This window comes from Eubalaena glacialis, chromosome 3, assembly GCF_028564815.1.
Source record: "Eubalaena glacialis isolate mEubGla1 chromosome 3, mEubGla1.1.hap2.+ XY, whole genome shotgun sequence".
Classification (NCBI taxonomy): domain Eukaryota; kingdom Metazoa; phylum Chordata; class Mammalia; order Artiodactyla; family Balaenidae; genus Eubalaena; species Eubalaena glacialis.
The window spans coordinates 143,963,288-143,989,336 of NC_083718.1; the positions used below are offsets into that span (position 1 = coordinate 143,963,288).

The window sequence follows — 26,049 nt, forward strand, 5'->3', positions numbered from 1 at the left end:
CTCAGAGATCTTACTTTGTCAGGGTTCACCTTATTTAATCAATGATATCCTCTCCTTTTCTTTGGTCAGTTGGCTCTTCATTTATTTTTTGTTTGTTTATTTATTTTTTTATTTATTTATGGCTACGTTGGGTCTTCGTTGCTGCACGCGGACTTTCTCTAGTTGTGGTGAGCGGGAGCTGCTCTTCATTGCTATGTGCGGGCTTCTCATTGCCGTGGCTTCTCTTGTCGCGGAGCACGGGGTCTAGGCATGCGGGCTTCAGAGGCTTTGGCTCGCGGGCTCTAGAGCACAGGCTCAGTAGTTGTGGTGCACGGGCTTAGTTGCTCCGCGGCATGTGGGATCTTCCCAGACCAGGGATCGAACCTGTGTCCCCTGCATTGGCAGGCGGGTTCCTAACTACTGTGCCACCAGGAAAGTCCTGGCTCTTCACTTAAATATGTTAAAGTCCCTACTGTCTTTAGTTTCTTTTTTATAATTTTGTTTTTTTAATTGAAGTATAGTTGATTTACAGTGTTCAGCCAATCTCTGCTGTGCAGTAAAGTGACTCAGTGATACACATAGAGACATGCTTTTTTTTATATTCCTTTCCCTTATGGTTTAGCACAGGATATTGAATATAGTTCCCTGTGCTATACAGTAGGACCTTGTTGTTTATTCATTCTATATACAATAGCTTACATCTGCTAATCCCAAACTCCTGGTCCTTCCCTCCTTCACCCTTCTCCCCCTTGGCAACCTCAAGTCTATTCTCTATGTCTGTGAGTCTGTTTCTGTTTTGTAGATATGTTCACTTGTGCCATATTTTAGATTCCACATATAAGTGATATCATATGGTATTTGTCTTTCTGTTTCTGACTTACTTCACTTAGTATAATAATCTCTAGTTGCATTCATGTTGCTGCAAATGGCATTATTTCGTTCTTTTTTAAGAATGAGTAGTATTCCATTGTATATATGTACCACATCTTCTTTATCCATTCTTCTATTGATGGACATTTAGGTTGTTTCCATGTTTTGGCTGTTGTGAATAGTGTTTCTATGAACATAGGGGTGCATGTATCTTGTTGAATTATAGTTTTGTCCAGGTATATACCCAGGAGTGGGGTTGCTGGACCATATGGTAATTCTATTTTTAGTTTTCTGAAGAACCTCCACATGGTTTTCCATAGTGGCTGCACCAACTTACATTCCCACCAACAGTGTAGGAGGGTTCCCTTTTCTCCACACCCTCTCCAGTATTTGTTATTTGTAGACTTTTTAATGATAGCCATTCTGACCAGTGTGAGGTGGTATCTCATTGTAGTTTTGATTTGCATTTCTCTAATAATTAGCGATGTTGAGCATCTTTTCATGTGCCTACTGGCCATCTGTATGTCTTCTTTGGAGGAATGTCTATTAAGGTCTTCTGCCCATTTTTTGATTGGGTTGTTTGTTTTTTTGTTGTTGAGTTGTACAAGCTGTTTGTATATTTTGGAGATAAACATAATAATAACAAAGCCCTATCTGAAATCAACATTGCACTCCAGTCACCACCCCATTGCTCTCCTCTCTTGCAGTCAAAATTCTTCACAGAGTTCTTTATACTTCCTACCTTTAGCTTTTTGTCTCCCCTCTTTCCTCAACCCACTTCACTCTAGTGTCCACCTCTGTTACCTCAGGAAGCTCCCCTTATCAAGATTCCTGATGACGTACTTATGGCTTAACTCAACGGACACTTTTCAGGACTCATCTTTCTCAGCAGCACATGACACTGTTGACTATGCCCTCTCTCTAGAAACATTCTCTTCACTTTGCTGCCAGACCACACTCTCCTGGTTTCCCTTCCACCTTACTTAGAATTTCTTCTAAATCTCCTATTAGGGCTCTTCCCTCTGTAAATGTAGGTGTTCCTCAGAGTTCTTTCTTAAGCCTTCTTTGCTTCTCATGCTGCCATGACTAAGAGAATTAATGTAAAAAATATACATACATCAAATCTTGGCCTTATTCAAATAAACAAGTACTGTAGCAATTGTTTTATGCTCAGATAACATAACATGCTTTAAAATGGGTCCTTTCCACTGTGTCAATAACAATAGCTAAAATTTATACAACCTTCTAGGCATAAGGCATAGCTATGTTTTTTTAATTTTATTTATTTTTTTAACATCTTTATTGGAGTATAATTGCTTTACAATGGTGTGTTAGTTTCTGCTATATAACAAAGTGAATCAGCTATACGTATACATATATCCCCATATCCCCTCCCTCTTGTGTCTCCCTCCCACCTTCCCTATTCCGCCCCTCTAGGTGGACACAAAGCACCGAGCTGATCTCTGTGCTATGCGGCTGCTTCCCACTAGCTATCTATTTTACATTTGGTAGGGTATATATGTCCATGCCACTCTCTCACTTCATCCCAGCTTGCCCTTCCCCCTCCCTGTGTTCTCAAGTCCATTCTCTATGTCTGCGTCTTTATTCCTGTCCTGCCCCTAGGTTCTTCAGAACCTTTTTTTTTTCTTTTTAAGATTCCATATATATGTGTTAGCATAAGGTATTTGTTTTTCTCTTTCTGACTTACTTCACTCTGTATGACAGACTCTATGTCCATCCACCTCACTACAAATAACTCAATTTCGTTTCTTTTTATGGCTGAGTAATATTGCATTGTATATATGTGCCACATCTTCTTAATTCATTCATCTGTCGATGGACACTTAGGTTGCTTCCATGTCCTGGCTATTGTAAATAGAGCTGCAATGAACATTATGGTACATGACTCTTTCTGAATTATGGTTTTCTCAGGGTATATGCCCAGTAGTGGGATTGCTGGGTCGTATGGTAGTTCTATTTTTAGTTTTTTAAGGAACCTCCATACTGTTCTCCATAGTGGCTGTATCAATTTACATTCCCACCAACAGTGCAAGAGGGTTCCCTTTTCTCCACACCCTCTCCAGCATTTATTGTTTGTACATTTTTTGATGCTGGCCTTTCTGACCGGTGTGAGGTGATACCTCATTGTAGTTTTGATTTGCATTTCTCTAATGATTAGTGATGTTGAGCATCCTATCATGTGTTTGTTGGCAATCTGTATATCTTCTTTGGAGTAATGTCTATTTAGGTCTTCTGCCCATTTTTGGATTGGGTTGTTTGTTTTTTTGATATTGAGCTGCATGAGCTGCTTGTAAATTTTGGAGATTAATCCTTTGTCAGTTGCTTCATTTGCAAATATTTTCTCCCATTCTGAGGGTTGTCTTTTTGTCTTGTTTATGGTTTCCTTTGCTGTGCAAAAGCTTTTAAGTTTCATTAGGTCCCATTTGTTTATTTTTGTTTTTATTTCCATTACTCTAGGAGGTGGGTCAAAAAGGATCTTGCTGTGATTTATGTCATAGAGTGTTCTGCCTAAGGCATAGCTATTTTTAAATTTATTTTTCCTGATAATAAAATAACATTTCCTCATGTAGGAAATTTAGAATAATAGTTTTATAAGATATAATATGATATAATATAGCATAATGCAATATCCTAACTTCTATTAGGAGATACTTACTGTTTACTTCTGACATATTTCCTTCTAGATATATTATGTACTCTAACACATGAACACATATATATCTATACATGAATTTATAGTTAAGATAATTATATTTTTTCATTTATTTGTATAACTAGACATTTTCTTTTGTCAGTAAAATTATTCATAACTATTTTAATGGCTCCATACATTCTCTCATATGAACATAGAATGAAATACTCAACACATCCGTCTATTAAAAAATACTTAGAGTTTAAAATTTTTCTTTTTCTGCATTTTTTCCTTAATATACATTCTTAAAAACTGATTTGCTAGGTTAAAAATTTCAAGTTCCTGACTCTTAACATGTTTAGTCTGGTCATCCACTATAAGAATTATATCTATTTATGTGACCATAAACATTTGTTTTTCTTATTTCCAAAGAAGTTTTCTATATTTGAAACAATGCCTTGGGCTTCCCTGGTGGCACAGTGGTTAAGAATCCACCTGCTAATGCAAGGGTCAGGGGACACAGGTTCAAGCCCTGGTCTGGGAAGATCCCACATGCCGCAGAACAACTATGCCCATGTGCCACAACTACTGATCCTGTGCTCTAGAGCCCACAAGCCACAAGTACTGAGCCCGCATGCCACAACTACTGAAGCCTGCGTGCCTAGAGCCCGTGCTCCACAACAAGAGAAGCCACCACAATGAGAAGCCTGTGCACCACAACAAAGAGTAGCCCCCACTCGCTGCAACCAGAAAAAAACCCACGCACAGCAACAAAGACCCAATGCAGCCAAAAATTTAAAAAATAAATAACAATAAAAAAATAGATTAAATTTAAAAAATAAAACAATACCTTGTAATTGTTTTGACTTATGTCTTTAGTTATTAAACAAAGTTGAATAATTTTTAGAGTTTTGTTTTTTATTTAAATTTCTTTGAGTCATTCCTACAGGTTTTTTCCTTTTTTTCCCCCTCTATATTTAATATTAAAATTAAATGGAAGACTACTGAGAGAAAAAGAAGCCTCACAGTGAGGCAATTAAGGAGAGACATAGAGCAGAACTGGAGCTGGCAAACTGCCTTGACTTTCTTCCTTTTCTAGTTGCAAACACTGAAAATACCTGTTAGACTTGTAAGTAAAAAAGATATGTGATAACTTTTAGGGTTCATCTTTGACGCTGCCATTTCTTACAGTAAGGGTTTTGGAGCAGATGGACAGATTATGAGTATATGGAAGATAAAGCCTGAGAAGAGAATAACATGGTCTCTCTATGGTAAATGATCCCTAGACAAATAACCAACGTTTACTTCTTCATTACGCCAGGCTAAGTTACCAATGTTCCCAGCACCATGCTAATACCTTCCTTTTCTTATGCCAGCCTAGTGCAGATGGAGTCTGCCCTGAGTAACAAAGTGCAAAGCTGTTTCTTCCCAGCAAGGAGAATGAGAACTTGAAGGCAGAAACTCAAACAGTACTCCAGAAATCAGTGACTGGTACTGCAAAGCAGATTAGCAGAGACCCCCCCAGCTTCTACTAATCCCACAGATCATCAAATCAATCATGACCCAGATGATGTGGAAAAGAGCAAGCACCCAGAGAAAAACCAGAAACCAGAGGACAACCAGAAACTCCTAATGGGAACACTCAGTTGCAGATTTCTGGATGGCAAAGTGAGTAACAAATACCTGAACTTTTCTTGGTAATTGGCTAGGAAAATTCAGAGTTAGGTCAGAAACATAGACTCACACCAACACACACTTATACTAATGGTAATTAACACATTTTGCATCCGATAGAATTAGAATCATTTTTTTCCATCTGAAAATGAATTTTAAGGTTTTTGTATATTGTATCTTTGCTGACCACTAACTGAATTGGTCAACCTATTCTATCTGTGACTAACTCAGCGATAGTTATACAGTGATGTCACCGTTCATGCAAATTTGGGATGTGCTGGAGGGGGAGGGTTCATCTGCTTTAACATTACAGGAGAAGATCATTTATATTCAAAATCCAATGAAATATGTCTAGATATCAAAAAATTATCAGCCCTAAACTATCTTGATATAAATATATTATCACTGCACTCTGTTAAGGATCAACCAATCCACAACAAACTAACCTGGTAATGATGAATCTAAATGATTATTAATTTGTGATTAAAAAGCAAGAGTAGCAGCAATTGAAAACTAGACCCAAATCAAGACAAACTAATGATTCATTGGTAACAAGTACCATTTCCAAAAATTGCTGAAGTTGCAATTAAACAGACATATAGAGTTTTGCAGTACTGCCAAGCATGAAGTAACAGCCAGATATTTTAGTAGAATACTGAATTAGAGTCTGCAGTAAACGCTAACATAACTATTTTTAGTTTATAATTTTAATAGCCCTTACTAAATCACTCAGATGCTCGCTACTTTCCAGTCATGAGAATATAAAATCCTGCAGATTTGGGATCTTTTGCTCATGAGAACTCTGCAAAGATTAAACTTTGGAATGGTTACCAGTCCACCAATGGACCTCAGACCATGTTCTGCAAGGTCTCAAACACTGAGGACTTCTCTTTTTCCTTCCTAAAATTTTTATTGATCCTTCTAATTATAAAATATTATATACTCATGTAGAAATTTTGTAAAATGGAAGAATATAAATAAGAAGAAATTAAAACTCAATCAAATAGTGGTATATTTCTTTCTCTTTTTCCTTCCATGCATGGACACTGAATATGAACCATTATGTATATACTCTTTGTTATCCTGGTCTATTCACTTCATATCAAGAATTCTCCCCCAGCTTCAAAAAATTCATCCTAAGCATCATGTTTAGTGTCTCTATGAGAGTCATAATCAGAACTAACACTTATATAGCATTTACTATGTGCCAGGCACTATTCTAAGCTCTTTACATATATTAACTAACTTACTACTCCCCAAGCATCCAATGAGGTAGGAACTCTTATTATCTTCAGATCATAGATGAAGGAACTGAAAAACAAAGAGGTCAAGTGCCTTGCCCAGGTCATAAGGCTGAGAAGTGGCAGAGCCACAGTTGAGGCCCAGGTTCTAGGTCCTTAATCCCCAAACTGTATTCATTCTTTTATATGGATATAACATGGCTCATTTAACTAATCCCTTATTGATGGGCATTTAAGTGACTTCTAGTTTTTCTCTTATAAATGAAATTTTGTTTCTTGGCACTCTCCCTATTACATCAAGCTACCCATTTGGGGTAGAGTTTCTGGATTAGCCATTGTAAAAGGCAGAATGTTCATTGGGTAGGCTGTTCTTGGACCTTCACAATCTGGATTCTTTGCTAGCTCTGTAGTGCCAGAGGGAGATGATTTGTCCCTCCTCTCCCAGGATTCAAGGAGGTTTCTGATGGGAGGCTCCGCAGGGCTAACACCCAGCGACCAAACACAGCAATACCTCATAGGAAGTGGGGGCCTAATTGGTTCTGTCTGCCAAGTGTATGGTCCTGGGTGGCCAGGTGGCAGCCACAGTTGCCTGGTACAGAGACCCTCATTACCACCTTGACTAAGTGGTAAAGGGAATCCTGCCACGGTGAAAGAAGTAAACCAATCAGAACTCCTTCTAGATCCTTATTCCTCATACACAGATGAAAATAAGCCTTCCTGCCTGGGATGTAACAGGCAATCTGGACCAGCTGAATTTGCTCTAAAAGAAAAGTAGCTGATAGAGACTTGAGCCAACATGCATGAGGACAGGCAAGTATGAAACTCTGTTCTAAATTACAGATAAATTTGAAGAGTATAGTTAGTAGGAGGTAAGTAAAGCTGAAAATGTTAAGAGAATCCATAGTTTCATGTATCCAAGAACAGTAAGATAGCTTAGAAATCAACAAATACAAACTTTCATTTCACAAATGAAGAATAAGAGGCCCAGAGAGCTTAAATGATGGTTCAAGGTCTCACAGTTAGAGCCTGGCTCTTCTCACTGCCAGCCCTAGGACCTTTTGTCTCTAAATTCTCTCCTTCCATGTCTTTGAAAATACATATATGCTGTTTACACTGTTTCTCAGAAGCATCAGCTCTGCCTTCTCTCAAAAAATAAAAAAAGAATGTATGACTAGAAACAGACTCAGTAGCACAGTTTCAAAAATAAAATTAAAGTGTGCTTTTTGCATCTGGCAGCATGAAAATGAAAGTGTTAGTGCTTTAATTTTAATAATTATCACAGTTAATTGGTAGTATGTTCTTTTCAAAGTCCTTTTGCATGTTTTATCTTGTTTGTTCTCCACAATAGCCGTTGAGGTAGGTAGAGACACATGATGTTATCCTCATTTTATAGATGAATAGACAGATGTCAGGGACATTTCCACTTGACTGTGCATTGGCAGCTGAGATTCAACAAGTTCAAAGCCAAACCTTTGATCCTGCTCTTCTTCCTGTGGTCTGTGTCTCACAGAAAGGTCCCACAACTCTCCCAGTTGCATAAGCAAGAAATCCGGGCATGCTTTCCTCCTCTCCATCCCTAACTCTGATATCCAACTAATCACTGAGCCCTTTAAATTCCATCTTTTTTATGTCTCTCAAAGTGTCCTCTTACTTCTGTTTCCTCTGCCATCATCCTAGTCAGACCACCATTACACATCAGTAGGAAGATTTTAATTATCTTAAAACAGGACTTATTTTTCTATGCTTTCTTCTCTTTATTGGTCAGCTGTGGTAATAATAATGCTGTGGGACAAGCAAGCCCAATACTCAGTGGTTTATAACAATAATCGTTTTTGTTCACATCACATATGTGAGTAAGACAGCTTTTACTTATTCCAGTAGGACTTTCGAGGCTTGGCTCCAGACTGCAGATTTGGTTCAGGTCTGCTCTGTTTTTCTTATTGTTCTGAATCCAATGGACTCCTCAAGGCAAGCCCTTCTCATGGTAATGGAAACATTTCAAGAGGACAAACACAACTGCATTACTCAACCACAAGTATATTTTAAGTCTTTGCTTATGTCATATCCACTAACATCCCACTGGCCAAAGCAAGCCACATGGCAAAGTACAACACCAATGGGGCAGGGATATATATATCCTACCTCTTTTAGGAGGAATTTCAAAACCACTGATCAAGTGTAGCCCCTACTTAAAACACTTGAACACCATTGTTTAATCGTCACTGCCCTAGTAGAAAATTCAAACTCCTTGACTTACTGCACCAACTCAACTCTGTTCACTGCCTACTTCCCTTCTATCCCCACCTTTCACTAAACTGAACTTCTATGTCCCAAATAGAGTTCTGCTTCTTTTTATCTCCTATCCTTTGACCATGCAATTACTTTTATGCGAAATTCTCTTCCCTCCTTCTTTATTTAACTCCTAATTACATTGGGGTCTCAACACAGATATCAGGTCTATCAAGAAACATCATTGTCTCACCACCAAAACTGCCTTTTCTAAGGTACATCTACATCAATCTGTGCATACTCTTATGGCAGATGTTGTTATACTGTTAAAATAGTTTGTTTCCTTGTCTCTCTCCTTCCATGAGTCTGTAAATTCCTTGAGAATATTCATTTTTGTTTCTAAAATGCGTCTCTCTATATATTAACCCAAAGTCAACATATTATTTAATGGAGAAACACTAGAGGCTTTCACATTAGAGTCAGGAGAAGTCAAAGTACCCAATATCCCTGCTTGTTTTTAATATTATGTTGGAGGTAATAGCTAATATAATTAAACAAGAGAAAGCAATCACAGGCATGATAATTAAAAAGGAGGAAAATCTCTTTTCAGATGGTAAGATTATATATATAAACTCTCACAATTTCTAATGAAGAAACTATTAAAACAGTAAGAGGGACTTCCCTGATGGCCCAATAGTTAAGAATCTGCCCGCCAATGCAGGGGACACGGGTTTGATTCCCGGTCCAGGAAGATCCCACATGCCATGGAGCAACTAAGCCTGTGCACCACAACTACTGAGCCTGCGCTCTAGAGCCTGCGAGCCACAACTGCTGAAGCCCACGTGCCTAGAGCTCATGCTCTGCAACAAGAGAAGCCACCGCGATGAGAAGCCCTTGCACCGCAACGAAGAGTAACCCCTGCTCGCTGCAACTAGAGAAAGCCCACACGCAGCAACAAAGACCCAACGCAGCCAAAAATAAATAAATAAATAAATAAATAAATAAATAAATAAATAAATAAATAAATTTATTTTAAAAAAGGACAGTAAGAGAATTTGGCAAAATAGAGTTATAGCGTCAATATCCACAAATCAATGGCTTTTATATATATATATACACACACACACACACACACACGTACGTACAAAAACTAGTTAGAAAATAAAATGGAAAACACCATTTACAATAGCAAATAGATACTTAACTAAATTAACTAATAAATAAATCAAATACATAGGCATAAACTGAACAAGAAATAATGTCCAAACATTTATGAGGAAAAATATAAAATACTCCTGAAAAACATGAGTATATTTGAATGATGGAAAGGCATGCTATTATATTCTTGTACAGAAAAAATTAACATCATCAATTTCTATCAAAATCCCAATGACTGTTTTTGTATAAATATAAAAACTCATCCTAAAATTCATATGGAATCTCAAGGGAGCTTGAATATCCAAAACAATCCTGAAAAAGAACAAAGCTGGAGGACTTATACTTTCTGATTTCAAAACTAACTGCAAAGATACAATAATCAAAATGGTATAGTACTGGCATAAAGACAGACATATGGACCAATGGAATAGAATAGGGAGTCCAAAAATACACCTTCATATATATGCTGAAATGATTTTTTTTTTTTTAGATTTATTTATTTATTTATTTATTTTTGGCTGCGTTGGGTCTTCGTTGCTGTGCGTGGGCTTTCTCTAGCTGCAGGGAGTGGGGGCTACTCTTCATTGTGGTGCACGGGCTTCTCATTGTGGTGGCTTCTCTTGTTGCAGAGCATGGGCCCTAGGGTGTGCGGGCTTTAGTAGTTGCGGCGCACGGATTCAGTAGTTGTGGCTCGCAGGCTCTAGAGCGCAGGCTCAGTAGTTGTGGCTCACGGGCTTAGTTGCTCCGTGGCATGTGGGATCTTCCCGGACCAGGGCTCGAACCCGTGTCTCCTGCATTGGCAGGTGGATTCTTAACCACTGTGCCACCAGGGAAGCCTGAAATGATTTTTTGACAAGGATGCCAAGATGATTCAATTGGAAAAAGACGGTTTTTTCAACAAATGGTACTGGGAAAACTGGATATCTGCATACAAAAGTATGATCACCATATACAAAAATTAACTCAAAATGAATCTATGACTTAAATATAAGATCTAAGCCTATAAAACTCTTAAAAGGAAAAATAGGGAAAAACCTTCACATTAGATCTGGCAATGATTTCTTGGATCTGACCCCAAAGGCACAGGCACCAGAATAAAAAATTGACAAACTGGATTTCATGAAAATTTTTAAATGTTGTGCATCAAAAGACACTTATCAAGAGAGTAGAAAGGCAACCCACAGAATGGGAGAAAATATGTGCAAAACATATATCTGATAAGGGGATTAATGTCCAGAATATATAGAGAACTCCTAAAGCTCAACAACAACAAAAAAAACAATCTGATTCAAAAATGGGTAAAGGCCTTGCATAGACATTTCTCCAAAGAAGATACACAATGACCAATAAGCACATGAAAAGATATTCAACATCACTATCACATTAGCGAAATGCAAATCAAAACTATAATGAGGTACCACCTCATACGCATTAGGATAGCTACTAGTAAAAAAAAAAAGAAAGGAAAAAAAAACAGAAAATAACAAATGTTGGCAAGGATGTAGAGAAATTGGAACCCTTGTGCACTGTTGGTGAGAATGTAATATGGTACAGCCGCTGTACAGCAGCTTCTCAAAAAGTTAAAAATAGAATTACCATTAGGTCCAGCTAGTCCACTTCTGGTAATACACAAAAGAGTTGAAAGGAAGGTCTCAAGGAGATATTTGTACAGCCATGTTCATAGCAGCATTATTCATAATAGCTAAAATGGAGAAGAAACCCAAATGTCCATCAACAGATGAATGGATAAGCAAAATGTGTTGTATGCCTACAATGGAATATTATTCAGCCTTAAAAATGTAGGAAAGTCTGATACAGGCTACAACACTGATAATTTTCACATTTGCTAAGTGAAATAAGCCTGTTACAAAAAGACAAATACTGTATGGTTCTACTTATACAAGATACTCAGAGTAGTCAAATCATAGAGACAGAAAGTAGAATGGTGGTGCCAGGGCCTGAGTGGAGGAGGGAATAGGCAGTTGTTTAATAGGTATAGAGTTTCAGTTTTGTATGATAAAAAGAGTTCTGTGGATGCATGGTGGTGATGGTTGCACAATAATATGAGTAAACTTAATACTACTGAACTGTGCACTTAAAAATGGTGAAGATAATGAATTTTATGTCATGTGTATTTTACCACAATTCTGAAGAATGGGAAAAAACATGAACAAAATCAAGATGTCAATCCTCCCTGAGGTAATTTATAAACTTAATGTGATTCCAGTAAAAATAGTATCAGATTTTTGTTTTGTAAATAGTCAAATTGGTTATAAAGTTAATTTGAAATAATAAACAAGCAAGAATAGTCAGTAAAACCCTGAATAGAAAAGCAGTGGGTACATGGCTAGCATTACCAGATATAAAATGTAAAATCTGTCTCTAAAATAATGTTATTTTGGTACATAAATAGATGAGACTAATAGAATTGAAAAAAAAAGTGAAGAAATAGACCCAATGGCATATTGCAATTTTGTGTATAATAAAGATGACATCACAAATTAGTAGGGAAAAATATACTCTTTAATAAGCAATATAGGATTATCTAGCCACAGAGAAAATTTAAAATCATGTATATTCTTCACATATTATACATGTAACGATGTATACCAGGATGAATTCCAAATGGATCAGGGAATTAATATACAAAATAACTGCAGGGGCTTCCCTGGTGGTGCAGTGGTTGAGAATCTGCCTGCCAATGCAGGGGACACGGGTTTGAGCCCTGGTCTGGGAAGATCCCACATGCCATGGAGCAACTAGGCCCGTGAGCCACAATTACTGAGCCTGCGCGTCTGGAGCCTGTGCTCCACAACGGGAGAGGCCGCGATAGTGAGAGGCCCGCGCACCGTGATGAAGAGTGGCCCCCGCTCGCCGCAACTAGAGAGAAAGCCCTCACACAGAAACGAAGACCCAGCACAGCCATAAATAAATAAATAAATAAATAAATAAATAAATAAAATTTTAAAAAATAATAATAACTGCACAATAGTACAAGAAAATGGGCAATTTCCTCTATAATCTGAGATAAGGGAAAATTTTCTCAACTGTGACTCAACATGCAGATACAATAAGAAAAAACGTGATAATTTTGATTACACATATGTGGACTGAACCACCATCAGCAAAGCACATAGATACTTAACAAACTGGGGAAAATATCTGCAACTTATATCATAGATAAATATATCCCTAACAGATAGAATCGTCTATCTAAAAATTAAGAAGTAAAAAGACAGTAAACTATTAGAAAAATGAACAAAATATAGGAACAGACAGGTCACAGAATGATAAATATAAATGACCCTTAAACATATCAAAAGATATAGCCTTGCTCTTAATAAAAGGAATGTAAGTTAAAACCACCTTGAGAGGGCTTCCCTGGTGGCGCAGTGGTTGAGAATCTGCCTGCCAATGCAGGGGACATGGGTTCAAGCCCTGGTCTGGGAAGATCCCACATGCCATGGAGCAGCTAGGCCCATGAGCCACAACTACTGAGCCTGCGCGTCTGGAGCTTGTGCTCCGCAACAAGAGAGCCCGCGATAGTGAGAGGCCCGCGCACCGCGATGAAAAGTGACCCCCACTTGCCGTAACTAGAGAAAGCCCTCGCACAGAAACGAAGACCCAACACAGCCATAAATAAATAAATAAATAAATAAATAAATAAATAAATAAATAAATGGATCATCACGTTTAAAAAAAAAAAAAACCACCTTGAGATATAATTTCTCACCTATTACACTGGCAAAAGTCCAGAAAATTGACAACATACTTTGTTAGAAGGTAGAGGAAATTTAAAATGGAACAACCACTTTGGAAGGAAATTAGGCAATAATCAGCAAAACTACTTATGTATGAATATTTTGACATGAAAATCTCACTTTCAGAAATCCATCCCAAAGGTATACTGGAAATATGTTTAACAATTTATGTAGAAGGTATTCATTGCAGTATTACTTATTATATCAAAAACTGTAAACAACCTAAATTTCCATCAACAAGGGACAGGTTGAAAATACTAAGGTACATCCATACATGGAGTATTATAAAAACTTTAATAAAATTGTAGAAAGTAATGAAGAATATCACTATATATATGAATCATATATATACACACATATACATATATATAATTGTATGGATATATCCATACTATATATCATTGTATGGAATAATATAGCTAGATATACTATTAATTAAACAAAAGCAAAGTGAAGAAAAGTATGTAGATTATGCGTCTAAATATCTATTATTGCTTATGTTTTTAAAAATGAAGGAATTAATAAAAACTTTTTTTTTTTTAAATGGTTACCTATTGGGACTAGAGAGAATATAATGGAGGGATCGAGACTAGAAACCACAAATGTCTGACTAAATCTTGTTCTGTAGATTTGGCTTTGGAAGTATTTAAATATTTCACATAAATATAAAACTAACTTAAATGTTTAAAAAACTCAAACCCTAAAAATTGAAAACAAAATAAAGTCTGTTTTAGTTATCTATTGCTGCATAACAAATTGTCTGAAAAGGTGACCAGTTAAACCAATAACCATATATTATCTCTCACTGTTTCTGAGGGACAAGAATACAAGAATGGCTTAGATGAGTAGTTCTCGCTCAAGGTCTCCCATGAAATTTCATGCCAAATGTCAGCAGGAATGCAGTCACCTGAAGGCTTACCCAGGGCTAGAAGAGCCACTTCTAGGCCCCTTTGAGTGGCTATTGACAGAGGCCTCAGTTACTTGCTGTCTGTAGCCAGAGATATTGTCTCTTTTCAATTTGGGCCTCTCCATAGGGCTGCTTGTGACATGGTATCTGGCTTCCCCAACATAAGTTATCCCAGAAAGAGAGAGAGAGAGAGAGAGAGAGTATGTGTGCACAACCAAAACTGAAGCCCCAATGTCTTTTTAATAACCTAATCTCAGAAGTGGCATACCATCACTTGTACAGTGTTCTTCCATTGGTTATCCAGACTAATTCTAATTAAGTGTGGAGGGGAAGGCCTGCACAAGAACATGAGTACTAGGAGGCAGGGATCACTGGGGCCGCCTTGGAGACTAGCTACCACGTGAACCTATGTATTAATTGACAGCAAAACCAAAGAGCGTGGAACTATTGTAAATAACTTTAAAACATAATGACTTCACTGTATGTCTCTAGTGGGGTATATACTCTAAGGATAATTTTTTTGAAAAAATACCTTTAAAGGTTTTCAGTAACCATTATGTTGATATTGTTCTTCTGTATGTGTATTGGGGGATAAAGCAAATGAGTCGCTCTCTTGGTGGTTTTGGGACTTGGAATTTCTAGTGTAGGAGAAATGAAATATAGCTATAATATTGATGAGACAATATAAAACTCCTATACTCCTACATCTGATTTGGAAATATCAGTATGAACTCTTTTTTAAAAAAAAATACATTTCCTAGCCTTGTCCATTGGAAAATGTAGAAACAATCCCATATAAATGAGCACCCTACCACCTGCATTGTGTTCAGTAAATTCTAAAGGCTGATTCCAGCTTTGAGCCTGTAACATCTGCTTACACCAAAAACAATGAAGATACCAAAGACCTTCCAAGACTTGTCAAGAAAAGACTCAGGATCTAACTTAAAATGGCTCCCACTAAAGAAAAAAAAAAATTAAAGGCTCCCACTAGTCAAAGTGGGACATTTTGGATATCAATAAAAATAATAATTATAATAGATTTAAAGGCATTCAATATGTTTAAATCCATAAGTTTACAGTGATTTTTAAAAACAAAAACAATTGGTCACCTCTGAAGAAAGCTAGGAGACAAACAATTTTTAAATTAGTGCATTAAAGAATCAAGCATTTATTCAATGTGCCTTTTCTCTACAAACTGTATCTTAGATAATGGTTGATAAAGGACAGTCTCTCTTTAGAGAAATATTACTACCAATAAATGAGAAGTAATAGTAGAGTGAGAATACCACTATTTTCTAAAATCCTAATGAAAAAAAATGAACTAAAGCAATGATTATCAGTGCCTGTGAATATCACAAAAAGGAAGACAACCTGACAGCATTTGCTTCCATGGGAAAATATACCAGCTATGAAACGATTGAACTTGACTGTGATCAAGATTCTAGATCTAACTGCTGTTTTACAGGAAATATATGGGCCAATTTGTTAAACAGCAACAAAATCCAGACGGTGGAAAACTTTACAGGGCAGACAACTCAGCTTCTTCAACAAATAAATTACAGGGGAAAAAACGTGAAAAGAAAGGTGGGGGTGGGTAGGAAGAACTAGAAATTTTTTTTTTTTTTGGCTGCATTGTATCTTTGCTGCTGCATGCGGGCTTTCTCTAGTTGCAGAGAGCAGAGGCTACTCTTCATTGTGGTGCACGGGCTCTACGCTTCAGTAGTTGTGGTGCATGGGCTTAGTTGCTCCGCGGCATGTGGGATCTTCCCAGACCAGGGCTCTAACCCATGTCCCCTGCATTGCCAGGTAGATTCTTAACCACTGCGCCACCAGGGAAGCCCAGGAAGAACTAGAAATTTTTAAAGATGTAAGTGATATTAGCCAGTTGCAATATGTGGATATTATTTGGCTCCTGATTTGAATAAACAAACTAATAATACTATTTATCAGATAATTGGGGGATTTTGAACACTCACTAGGTAGTTGATGATATTAAGGAATTACTGTTAATAAGGAATTTTTTAGTGTAATAATGTCATTGTGGTTATGTTTAAAAAGAATCTTTATCCTTTGGTCAGTGGTTCACAAATTTTATTGTGCATTAGAATTACTGGAGTACTTGTTAAAACACAGATTTCTAGGCTCCCAACCCTAGAAATTCTCATTCAGTGGGTCTAGGGTGGGTCTTGAGAATTCACATTTCTAACAAGTTTCAAGGTGATGCTGAGGCTTGTGACCCAAGGACCACACTGTAAAAATCACTGCTTTATAAATACATGCTCAAACAATGCAGATGAAATAATACACTGTCTGGGGTTCACGTCATCTCTGGTGGGGGGTGATGTGGATATAAAAAAATAGATCTTTTGGAAGGAGATACACAAAAAATAGCAAACAAATTCATAATATAGTTGTACAATATGCAAAATATTTAAAGTACATTATGGCATTCATTCTTCACAGCATTCCTGGGAGCACAATATATTTTCCCCTTTCCATAGGAAAGGCCATAAAATTTAGTCTGTAATGTCTAGGCCAAAAGATCTATGAGGGGCAGTCAGCAATCATACCTGTCTTGTTCACCTGTATCTCTAGTGCCAAAGATAAAGGCACTCAATAAATTTGATGTATAAATGGGAATAAAGGGACTAAAGAACACCTTGACTCGATGAGAATGATAAGTGTTGATAAATGCGTCTTTAGAATACTATAATATAGAAGTGTATCAATTCTCAGAGGCAGAAAATATTTATATGTACCTGAAAATATAAATATTTTATATTACAAGTAATTTATAAAGAAACGTATTGTTCTGAGAACACTATGTCTGAAATACCTAACTAAATACCCTGCAGAATGAAACTGTTCTGTGGACGGACTGTGGAATCGTTCTCATCCCAGAGGAAAGGTGAAAAGCAGTGTCCAAATCTTTTTTTTTTTTTTTTAAAGTATTTGTTTATTTATTTATTTATGGCTGTGTTGGGTCTTCCTTTCTGTGCGAGGGCTTTCTCCAGTTGTGGCAAGCGGGGACCACTCTTCATCGCGGTGCGCGGGCCTCTCACTATCGCGGACTCTCTTGTTGCGGAGCACAGGCTCCAGACGTGCAGGCTCAGTAACTGTGGCTCACGGGCCCAGTTGCTCCGTGGCATGTGGGATCTTCCCTGACCAGGGCTCGAACCCGTGTCCCCTGCACTGGCAGGCAGATTCTCAACCACTGTGCCACCAGGGAAGCCCAGGGTCCAAATCTTATCTGCACAATTTACTAAGGAGTAAATTTTGGGCAAGTCTAGCCTAGTCCTAGATCTACTAAAAACATTACCATGACTCCCCACTGCCCTCAGGATAAAGCACAGATACTAACAAGAGTTAAGGCTATTCACCTCCTTTCTCCTGCCTCCCTCTCCAGCCCTGCCTTTTGTCTTTCCAAAAACTTAAGTGATGCTCTGAGAGCATCCATTACTCTCTTTTAGGCACGTGTGTGCACCTTTGAGGTTTTCTACATCCAGTTTCCTTTTCCTGTACTCTTCCTTCTTCTCTTCTCCTCTTTATTCCCCTTTATTCCCATTCCGTCTATCACAGAAGTCTCCACTCCTTAGCCTATCCAAATCTAGCTCATCTTTCAAGCCTAGACTTAAATGTCATTGCTTCCAGACCTGGACCACCAAGTCCAGGTTAGATGGACCCATGGGCTGTTCTAATAGTGTCCCTTACCATCCCATGGTGTACTGTCACTGTCGCTTGCCATGCCTCTCATCATCTGCAAGCTCTGTGAGAGCAGAGGCCATATCTGTTTTATTCACTGTAGGGCCTATCACAGTGCCTGGCCTAGCCTAGGCAAGCCATAAATATTTCTTAAATGAAGGAATACAGTTACTTAACTTCTGTAAGCCTCAGCATTCCAAATATAAAAAGGTACAAATACTACCTACCTTATAGGGTTGTTGTACGGATTAAATTGAATGATATAAACAAAGTACTCATATGGTACCTTGTAGAGAGTATGTGCCCAATATATGTCTTGTTATTATTATGCCTATTTTAGAACCCTCTGCCACTCCTGCTCACTCTGCCCACTCTAGAGACCCTCTTGATTTTTCTTTAAAATGTTTCATGACTATACAGCATCTGTAGGTTGCTATTCATACTGATAGGTTATTCAATATAACTATCAACTGAGTACAGACACTCAGTTTTCAGTGAATCCTTCTGATAATGTCTCCTTTCAATTACTTGAAATTAAAAATAGCCATGTTATTCAATTTGTACCCAGGATTTTATTTTAATCAGGTATGGCAAGGTGACACATATAGAGGCAACTACCTTTGAAAGAATGTATTATTTACATTCCCCAGTGAAAAGGGGGCATGCCACACCATGCAGGGCCACATGTGGAAGCACCAAAGTCAATCAGGAGGCAGAGGAGTGAGGGGAGAGCACAGGCCACAGCCTTTACTGGGGTTTCCATGGGAAAGGTAATGCAGGGCAGGGTAAATAGATCAGAACTGGCTGGTTTGAACAATTCCAGTGGGCTTTGGGCCCACTGGAGGCCCAAAGAGAGGCTGTCCCCAGTCTGATATCTGGACCTGGGTAGATTTAGGGCAGGGGAAATATTTGCTTGGTGTGGGAGAGTTAGATAAAGGAGGTGGTTGGAGATATGGACTTAGGATTGGTTGGTTCACATATTAAAGATGTATTAGCAGGCAAGCTGCTTACTATCTCTAGCAATTAGTTAGCCCTTGAAGGGGCAGTCTCCTCCAGCCAGCAAGGCCCCCAAGATGTCAAACCATCATAAAATACAGAAAATAAAAAACATTATTAATACATCATACACCATGGCATGAGGGAATGGGATTTTATCATTGACCCTTGTTCCATCATTTATTCTGTTGTAACCTTTAATAACATTGCTCTTGGGGTGTAATATTCTGGGTGTTTTAATCTCTTCTCTTCCATTCTTGACAAAGCTCACAATTGCCTTTGCTGCCCTTCTTGAATCTGCTAATTGAAACAGCCCAAGGATAGCCCTATCTCTAATAATAGCCCTCCATTTGCCTATAAACACCTTATGGTCTACCTATTTTTTCTTTGTCACAGACACCTTCTTTATTGCACAAATGAAAAAGTGTCTAATTGTCCATTTATTTATCAAATTTGTGTTAATTGCATAATGATGAAGTTAATGTTGAGGTAACCTTTCTCTTCTGTGGGAAATCAATGACTCAGTGACCACATGGGCTGAAGTCATTTGGAACTGTGAATGTGTTTTAAGTATTTGTTGACTCGGACTTCCCTGGTGGTGCAGTGGTTAAGAATCCACCTGCCAGTGCAGGGGATATGGGTTCGAGCCCTGGTCCGGGAAGATTCCACATGCTGCAGAGCAACTAAGCCCGTGCGCCACAACTATTGAGCCTGCGCTCTAGAGCCCACGAGCCACAACTACTGAGCCCACGTGCCACAACTACTGAAGCCCGCGCGCCTAGAGCCTGTGATCCACAACAAGAGGAGCCACCGCAATGAGAAGCCCAAGCACTGCAACGAAGAGTAGCCCCCGCTCGACACAACTAGAGAAAAGCCCGCATGCAGCAACAAAGACCCAATGCAGCCAAAAATAAATAAATAAATAAATAAATTTATTTATTTTAAAAAAAAAAGAATTTGTTGACTCACTCATATTCTCCCTTTTTTTCTCTTTCTCTTCACCCACCCCTTCTGATCCTTATTACCATTTGTCTTTGTTTCTTTAAGATTCCCAACCAGGAAAATGTCTACTGCAGCTCTGTACCAACTGGAGACCAGTCCCTGTCCTATATCCATGGCCTCCCCAGGAGAAACCTTAGAGACTGGTCCTTAGAACAGATGGCAAGGGGCAGCTCTGACCAACCCAATGTGTGTATCCTAAGAGTTGTTGGGCTGTTTTCTATTGTGGTTGAAGGGGTATTATTTGTCGACTGTATAGTTTGATGTGAAACAGATAATAAGAAGGTCTGAGCATGGACTGGTGGACATCACACTCCATATGTCCCATCAGCTTTCAAGGAAGCTTCCCTGAGGAGTTCACAGGCAAACCTCAAATGATTCCCCTGAACATTGCATCTTACTTCCCCCTTCCTCCTCCCAGATCCAATGGGTCTCTAAGATTTGTTATTCTAAATTCTCATATAATCAAAAAATTATTTTGTAAAAGACAGATGATACACGTTAAGGAGCCTTCTCACAGAGCACGTACTCTGAAATGATTTGCTTCTTTTCTTCTCCTAAAGAAAAAGGTCCTGAGACATTGTAAACTAATGAATATACCCAGACTGAATACTTACTTTCAAGTGTAAGTGTTCTTTCCTGTTCCTTTTAGGACAAGGCCTAAAAGTGGATGCTTTGATACCAGCCCAACTAGACTTCTTCCTTGCATTAGCGTTTAGTCATTTTGTCTTAGAGCCCTGTTAATTTGTTATTACTGTTGTTGTTTCAGGATATTGGCCAAAGGCCAAGTGGAACAACAAAAGAAGACACTTTTCTTCTTGCTGGTCAGAAGAGAACTCAAGTCATGCTTTTTGAGTTCTGGCTTATTAGACAAGCTTCAGAAAGAGCTGAAGATCCTGTCTCTTCAGGATTTCTTCTCCAATCTCAGCTGAGCCGCCTCTTCTTGAGGCTTGAGGTCCCTCTGCAGTTACCAACAGTCAAGATCCTTTGCCAGAGATTTTCTGGGAGGGGATCTCCTGAAATGGTATGACCATCTTGTTATTTTAAGTGTGGGTTCCTTTTGTTTACTTGACTTGTACCCACCAGAGTAATAGAATTAAAAGGTAAGTTTCTTTCTTGAAAATCACCTTTACTATTGATCCATAAGATACAAAGCATATTTATATTCATATGTGGAAGTATCTAGTCAGATAAGACCCAAATAGAAAACAGATTTAGGTCTCAGCCTTGTTTAATTTCTCTTTAAAGGGTTTCCTGTCCAAACTTTCATTGTCTGCTCTTAACACCACTGGGATACTTACAGAATCAAGATAATGGGCCCACCTGGGTCTATTTACAAGCTGATCAGTCTATAGGCTCTGAGGTTAGAATGGAGAACTTAACAAAGATGTATCATGACAGTTCCTAGAGAGTTAAGAGGTGGCAGGTATCTTTGAAATATAACTCACCACCATCATTTCACTGATTAGGAAACTGAAACCCAGAGGGGTTAAGGAAGTTGCTCAGGGCACCCAGAGAATTAACAGTAGACCCAGGACAGAGATAAAGGCTCCCCAAAGATGAGGCCAGGGTTCTTTCTCTGAGCACTGCACTTCCCAAGCTCACATTGTGAGTGAATACAAAGCATAGTCCAAGTGCAACCAAATTCTGGGAGCTAAAGGAAAATATCCTAAAATAGGAAGAAATAATACCAATGGATAAATCATTTGTGAGCATATGTTGATGGAAAATCAGGCCAAAACCAATCTCATAGGGCTAATCTGAGGATTTAGTAGTATAATAAACGCAAATTACCTGGTCTCATGTTTAGCATTTAGTAGGTACTCAAATAAATGTTAGTTCTATCTCCTGCCCATCCCTAATCTGTGAAAATAGAATCAGTTGTATATTTATGAGAAGTATTTAGCAATACAATATCAACCTATTAGTACAAACTCTCTGAATCTTCAGTTCAAGCCAATTCTCCAGCCTGAGATCTAGTTTCTATCAGGACCTTATCTGGCTTCCCGTCCCCACTGCTACGCCCTCTACTGCCCTGGAGTTGTCTGCCCACCAGACCAGAGTCCCTAGCATGTCATCCAGCCCAGCAATGGAAATGATGACATTCTTTTAGTCCTTTCCTATGTAAAAAAAAAAAAAAGTCTTGAGTTTTTCACCTAGGTAAATAAGGCCTTGCCCCTAAGTAATCTGACTATATCTGTTGAATATATCTATGTAAGAGATGTGTGTGAGAGAGAGAAGCTAGAGGCTAGGTTATGCTGTTGTAACAAATTGCCCCAAAGTTTCAGTGGCTTAAAACAATAAAAGTTTATTTTTCATAATGAGTCCACCCCAGGCTCTTCTCAGTACCATCATCATCTTAGCTCCAAACCCATGCTGATGAAGCATCCACTCTGTAGGATTTTTGGATGTGATGGCAGAGGGGGAAAAGAGACACCTGGAGGGTGTCATGTCAGCAGTTTAATCCTCAGCCCAGAAGTAGTACATGTCACTTCTGTTCACAACTCACTGGCCAGAACTGGTCATCACCCTACTCAACCACAAGACAACCAGGAAGTATCATTTTACCATATGTCCAGAAGGGAAAATAATAGGAATAGTTGGTAAAAAGCACTAATAATTATTATATTTTAAAACCTGTTTTTAACACTTTTAATGCTAAAACTTTTCCAAATACATTTTATCTCAGCAGGCATCTTCTTTCCCCTACATGTAAATTAAATGAGGTTGTTCTGTTTGATGTTTAATTTTTAGGTGAGTTATGAAAAGCTCCTCTGGTTTTTAAAAGTTGCAGCTTCAGATGATCCACAGCAAAACAAAAGAGTTGAGGACAGCAAGGTGAAAGAAACTCAGGGTGGTAGCCATCAGAGGTACTTTTCTCCCTTTTTGTGGGCATAGTGTTTGTAGACTTCAAGAGCTGGCAGGGATTGTGGAGGTCGTACACTCGAAAACTTCACCTAATGCAGAATCACTTTGCTCTTCACCAACAGTTGGCTTCTGCTTATAGTTTTTTTTTCTCTCTTGTACGCAGGCCAGCATAGAAAGTTATTTGCAACAATTACCAGCTTCTTAACGTCAAGCATGTGTCTTTTTTATGAAGTTGCCATGTGAAAATGAAAAACCTCATTATGAAATAAGAAATGAGTGTATACCGGGGGAGAGCTCCAGTTCATACAGTATGATTCCAGAAATATGTTCGGTCAGTGAACTCCTGGGTTACAGACACTGGCAGAGAAAGGTTTGAGGTACAGAAATAAAAAATTCCTTCACATAATCTCAAAGGAAAGAAATGACTCAACGTAAAAATAGGATGTGAGGAATAGCGTTAGAAATGAGGCACAGTAAAGCATGATAGTCTCTGTGTTCTCCACGAAAAATGACAAAGTGCAGTGGTTAGGAGCATAACTTCCATTGACAGCAGCCTGGGCTCAATTCCTGTTTCTGCCCATTAGTGGCTCTGCAACATTTGGCTGGTCACTTACCCTCTCTGTGCTTCCATTCTCCAACTGTAAAATGGGAACAATGATAGATTTCCCTTCACTTCATAGATTTGTAAGAGGAACTGAGTTAGTCAGTGCAAAGTTCTTAAAAATAGTACCTGATAGATAGTAAGTGCTATATAAGTGTTTTTTACTATTTTAAACTATCCTACCAGAAGACACTCTTTCCCATTACAAATAATGTGACATAGTGGTTAAGAGCCATGGCATTGAAGTATATCACTTCACTCTAGGAAAAAGGCACAGTGTCCTATAAAAATATCCCTGGGCCAAGTGATAGACTTGATTCCTTTCTATGATGTGCCCTTTTTGACTGCAGTACTTCATTCAACACACATTCATTGAATGCCAGCTGCTTGCCAGGCACACTTTGCTGAGCACAGTGAATTCAGAGATTGGCAAGGCCCAGTCTCTCCCTCAGGGGCTCACAGTCCAAAGAAAGTGATGCTGCCATGTGGGTACACCAGTCAACTATCACTTGGCGCAATTGCCCTGCTGAGAGCTGTAAAGCCCTGGCAATATTTAATAATCAGCAACCACACTTCATATAGAACAGATAGTGAGATTTGCTCCCTGAAGGTTAGTAGACGATGCACCAGAACATATTGCCACTTATTGGCAGATATGGGTCTTACGAATCCTAGACAGAAAACTTTTCCTGAGCCCTAGACTAGGTTATATCTTTTTGCTATATGACCCCATAGCCCTTTCCCTTTATAACAGTCATTGTGCTTGTAATTACTTCTTTGACATTTGAGGTTAGGAATGGTGTCTTTCCTGGCCAACTCAGTGTCCAGCATACTTCTAGCATAGTTCCTGGCACATGGGAGATGCTCAATAAATATCTGTGGAATGTCATTGGCACTCCAGTTATCCAGAGAGCTTGCATCACTTCACTCGCAGGGACATTCGGATATCTACTGTGTAGAAAAGGTGCATAAAGACATCATTTTGAATTCATCAGAGAAGGTGATGCTCTATATAAACCAGACAGTGTGTTTATGGAAGTGCAGGACTGATGACCTGTAATTAATCCAGGCTCTTTGTTAATTAATGTACAGCTCAGAAAAAGGCCCTCCCCGCTTCCGTCAGGTAGAGCCTTATATGGGGCACTCTGTGATGTTTAAAAAGCCTCCAGCATCACCAGTGGCAGCAGGAGTGGCAACGGCTCTCATCACCTAAGTTGGACCAGATGAAGTAAACTCCTGCAGCAGGTTTTTCTACGAAATCCACCAGCTGCAGTAAATGGGTTCCATATAACACCTGCCCATTCAGTACTCCATGTGCTGAGCCGAAGGCCAAAACCTTACGAATTCCTACCCACAGGAACTGGTGTTGCAAGAAAAGGAAAGAGGAAGGAAAACTTCTGATTCAAATCTGGGACAGATACATCAGATTGGTAAGGCCAATCTGTACAAGATCCACAGGATATAGGAGCAAAACAGACTAAGCCCACGTCTTATGGAGCAGTCTACTAGGGAGGAGGTCAGACAGGAAACAACAGCTAAAAGAATAAGGAAGCAATTGCAACTTGAGGGAGACTTATTAAGGAAAAGAACAAAGAACTATGAAAGAGTCTCTCAAGCAGGGGGTTCTGGAGCAACAGGAGGGCTGCCGGTGAGCCTCAATTTCCAGTTCCTCATTCAGGGACATCGTATTGGCAGCTTGAAATCAGCCATGGTGGGAGTATTGGCACCATGAAAATTAGTAATGCTACAGATTAAGGCTTTATCTTGGAGAGCTAGTCGTTAAAGATTTACCGGCACACCACTGAAAGGAAACTGATTTACATGAGTGGAGGTTGGGGGATGTCATGGAATGTCCCTCTAGGGAAGTGGCACTTAAGTTGAGGGAGTGGAAATAAGGAAAAGCTTCACTGTGGAGAAGATAGTGCAGCTTGGATCTGGGAGGACACATACATTTGAATGTTAAATGATTAAACATCTCAAACTAGTTTCACAAAATAAATGACTATAACATTTCATCACCCTGTTGTTTTTTGCCAATTATTTAAAGTAACAATAGTCAGTAAGATACACTATTTTAATAACTACTTACATTTGCATGCCAGACGGTAAGTAAATAATTGTTCCCAAACATTTTCTGGGTTTTCCAGATACAAAGAGCAGAGTCGAGGATCATGCAGGAAGTTCACCTGGTTCAAGACTTCCTTCTATATACATTCCCTGGTTACAGGGATCTGGTAGGATCTGTTTTGCTTTGCTTTGCTTTGCTTGTGGCGATGGACAGTTTGGAAATTTGATTTGTTATCAATAATTATCTGGGCTTAAGAAAAGTAAGATCAAGCAGGAAAAGTAAACTACTATGGTCACTTCTAAGTTTTTCTAACCTGGATAAAAAGAGTTAGTGGATTACAAGT

At 38.6% G+C, this 26,049-nt stretch overlaps 1 protein-coding gene across 1 annotated transcript in view; it reads left to right on the forward strand.

The window, feature by feature from the left end:
* The window catches only part of C3H1orf87 (chromosome 3 C1orf87 homolog), a 100,638-nt gene that overhangs the window by 15,249 nt on the left and 59,340 nt on the right, over positions 1 to 26,049 (forward strand). Inside the window, 7 exon segments of the mRNA XM_061186502.1 lie at positions 4,935 to 5,019; positions 5,021 to 5,170; positions 20,218 to 20,358; positions 20,939 to 20,988; positions 20,990 to 21,057; positions 21,060 to 21,193; positions 22,924 to 23,039. Coding sequence (XP_061042485.1) covers positions 4,935 to 5,019; positions 5,021 to 5,170; positions 20,218 to 20,358; positions 20,939 to 20,988; positions 20,990 to 21,057; positions 21,060 to 21,193; positions 22,924 to 23,039 — 744 coding nt within the window.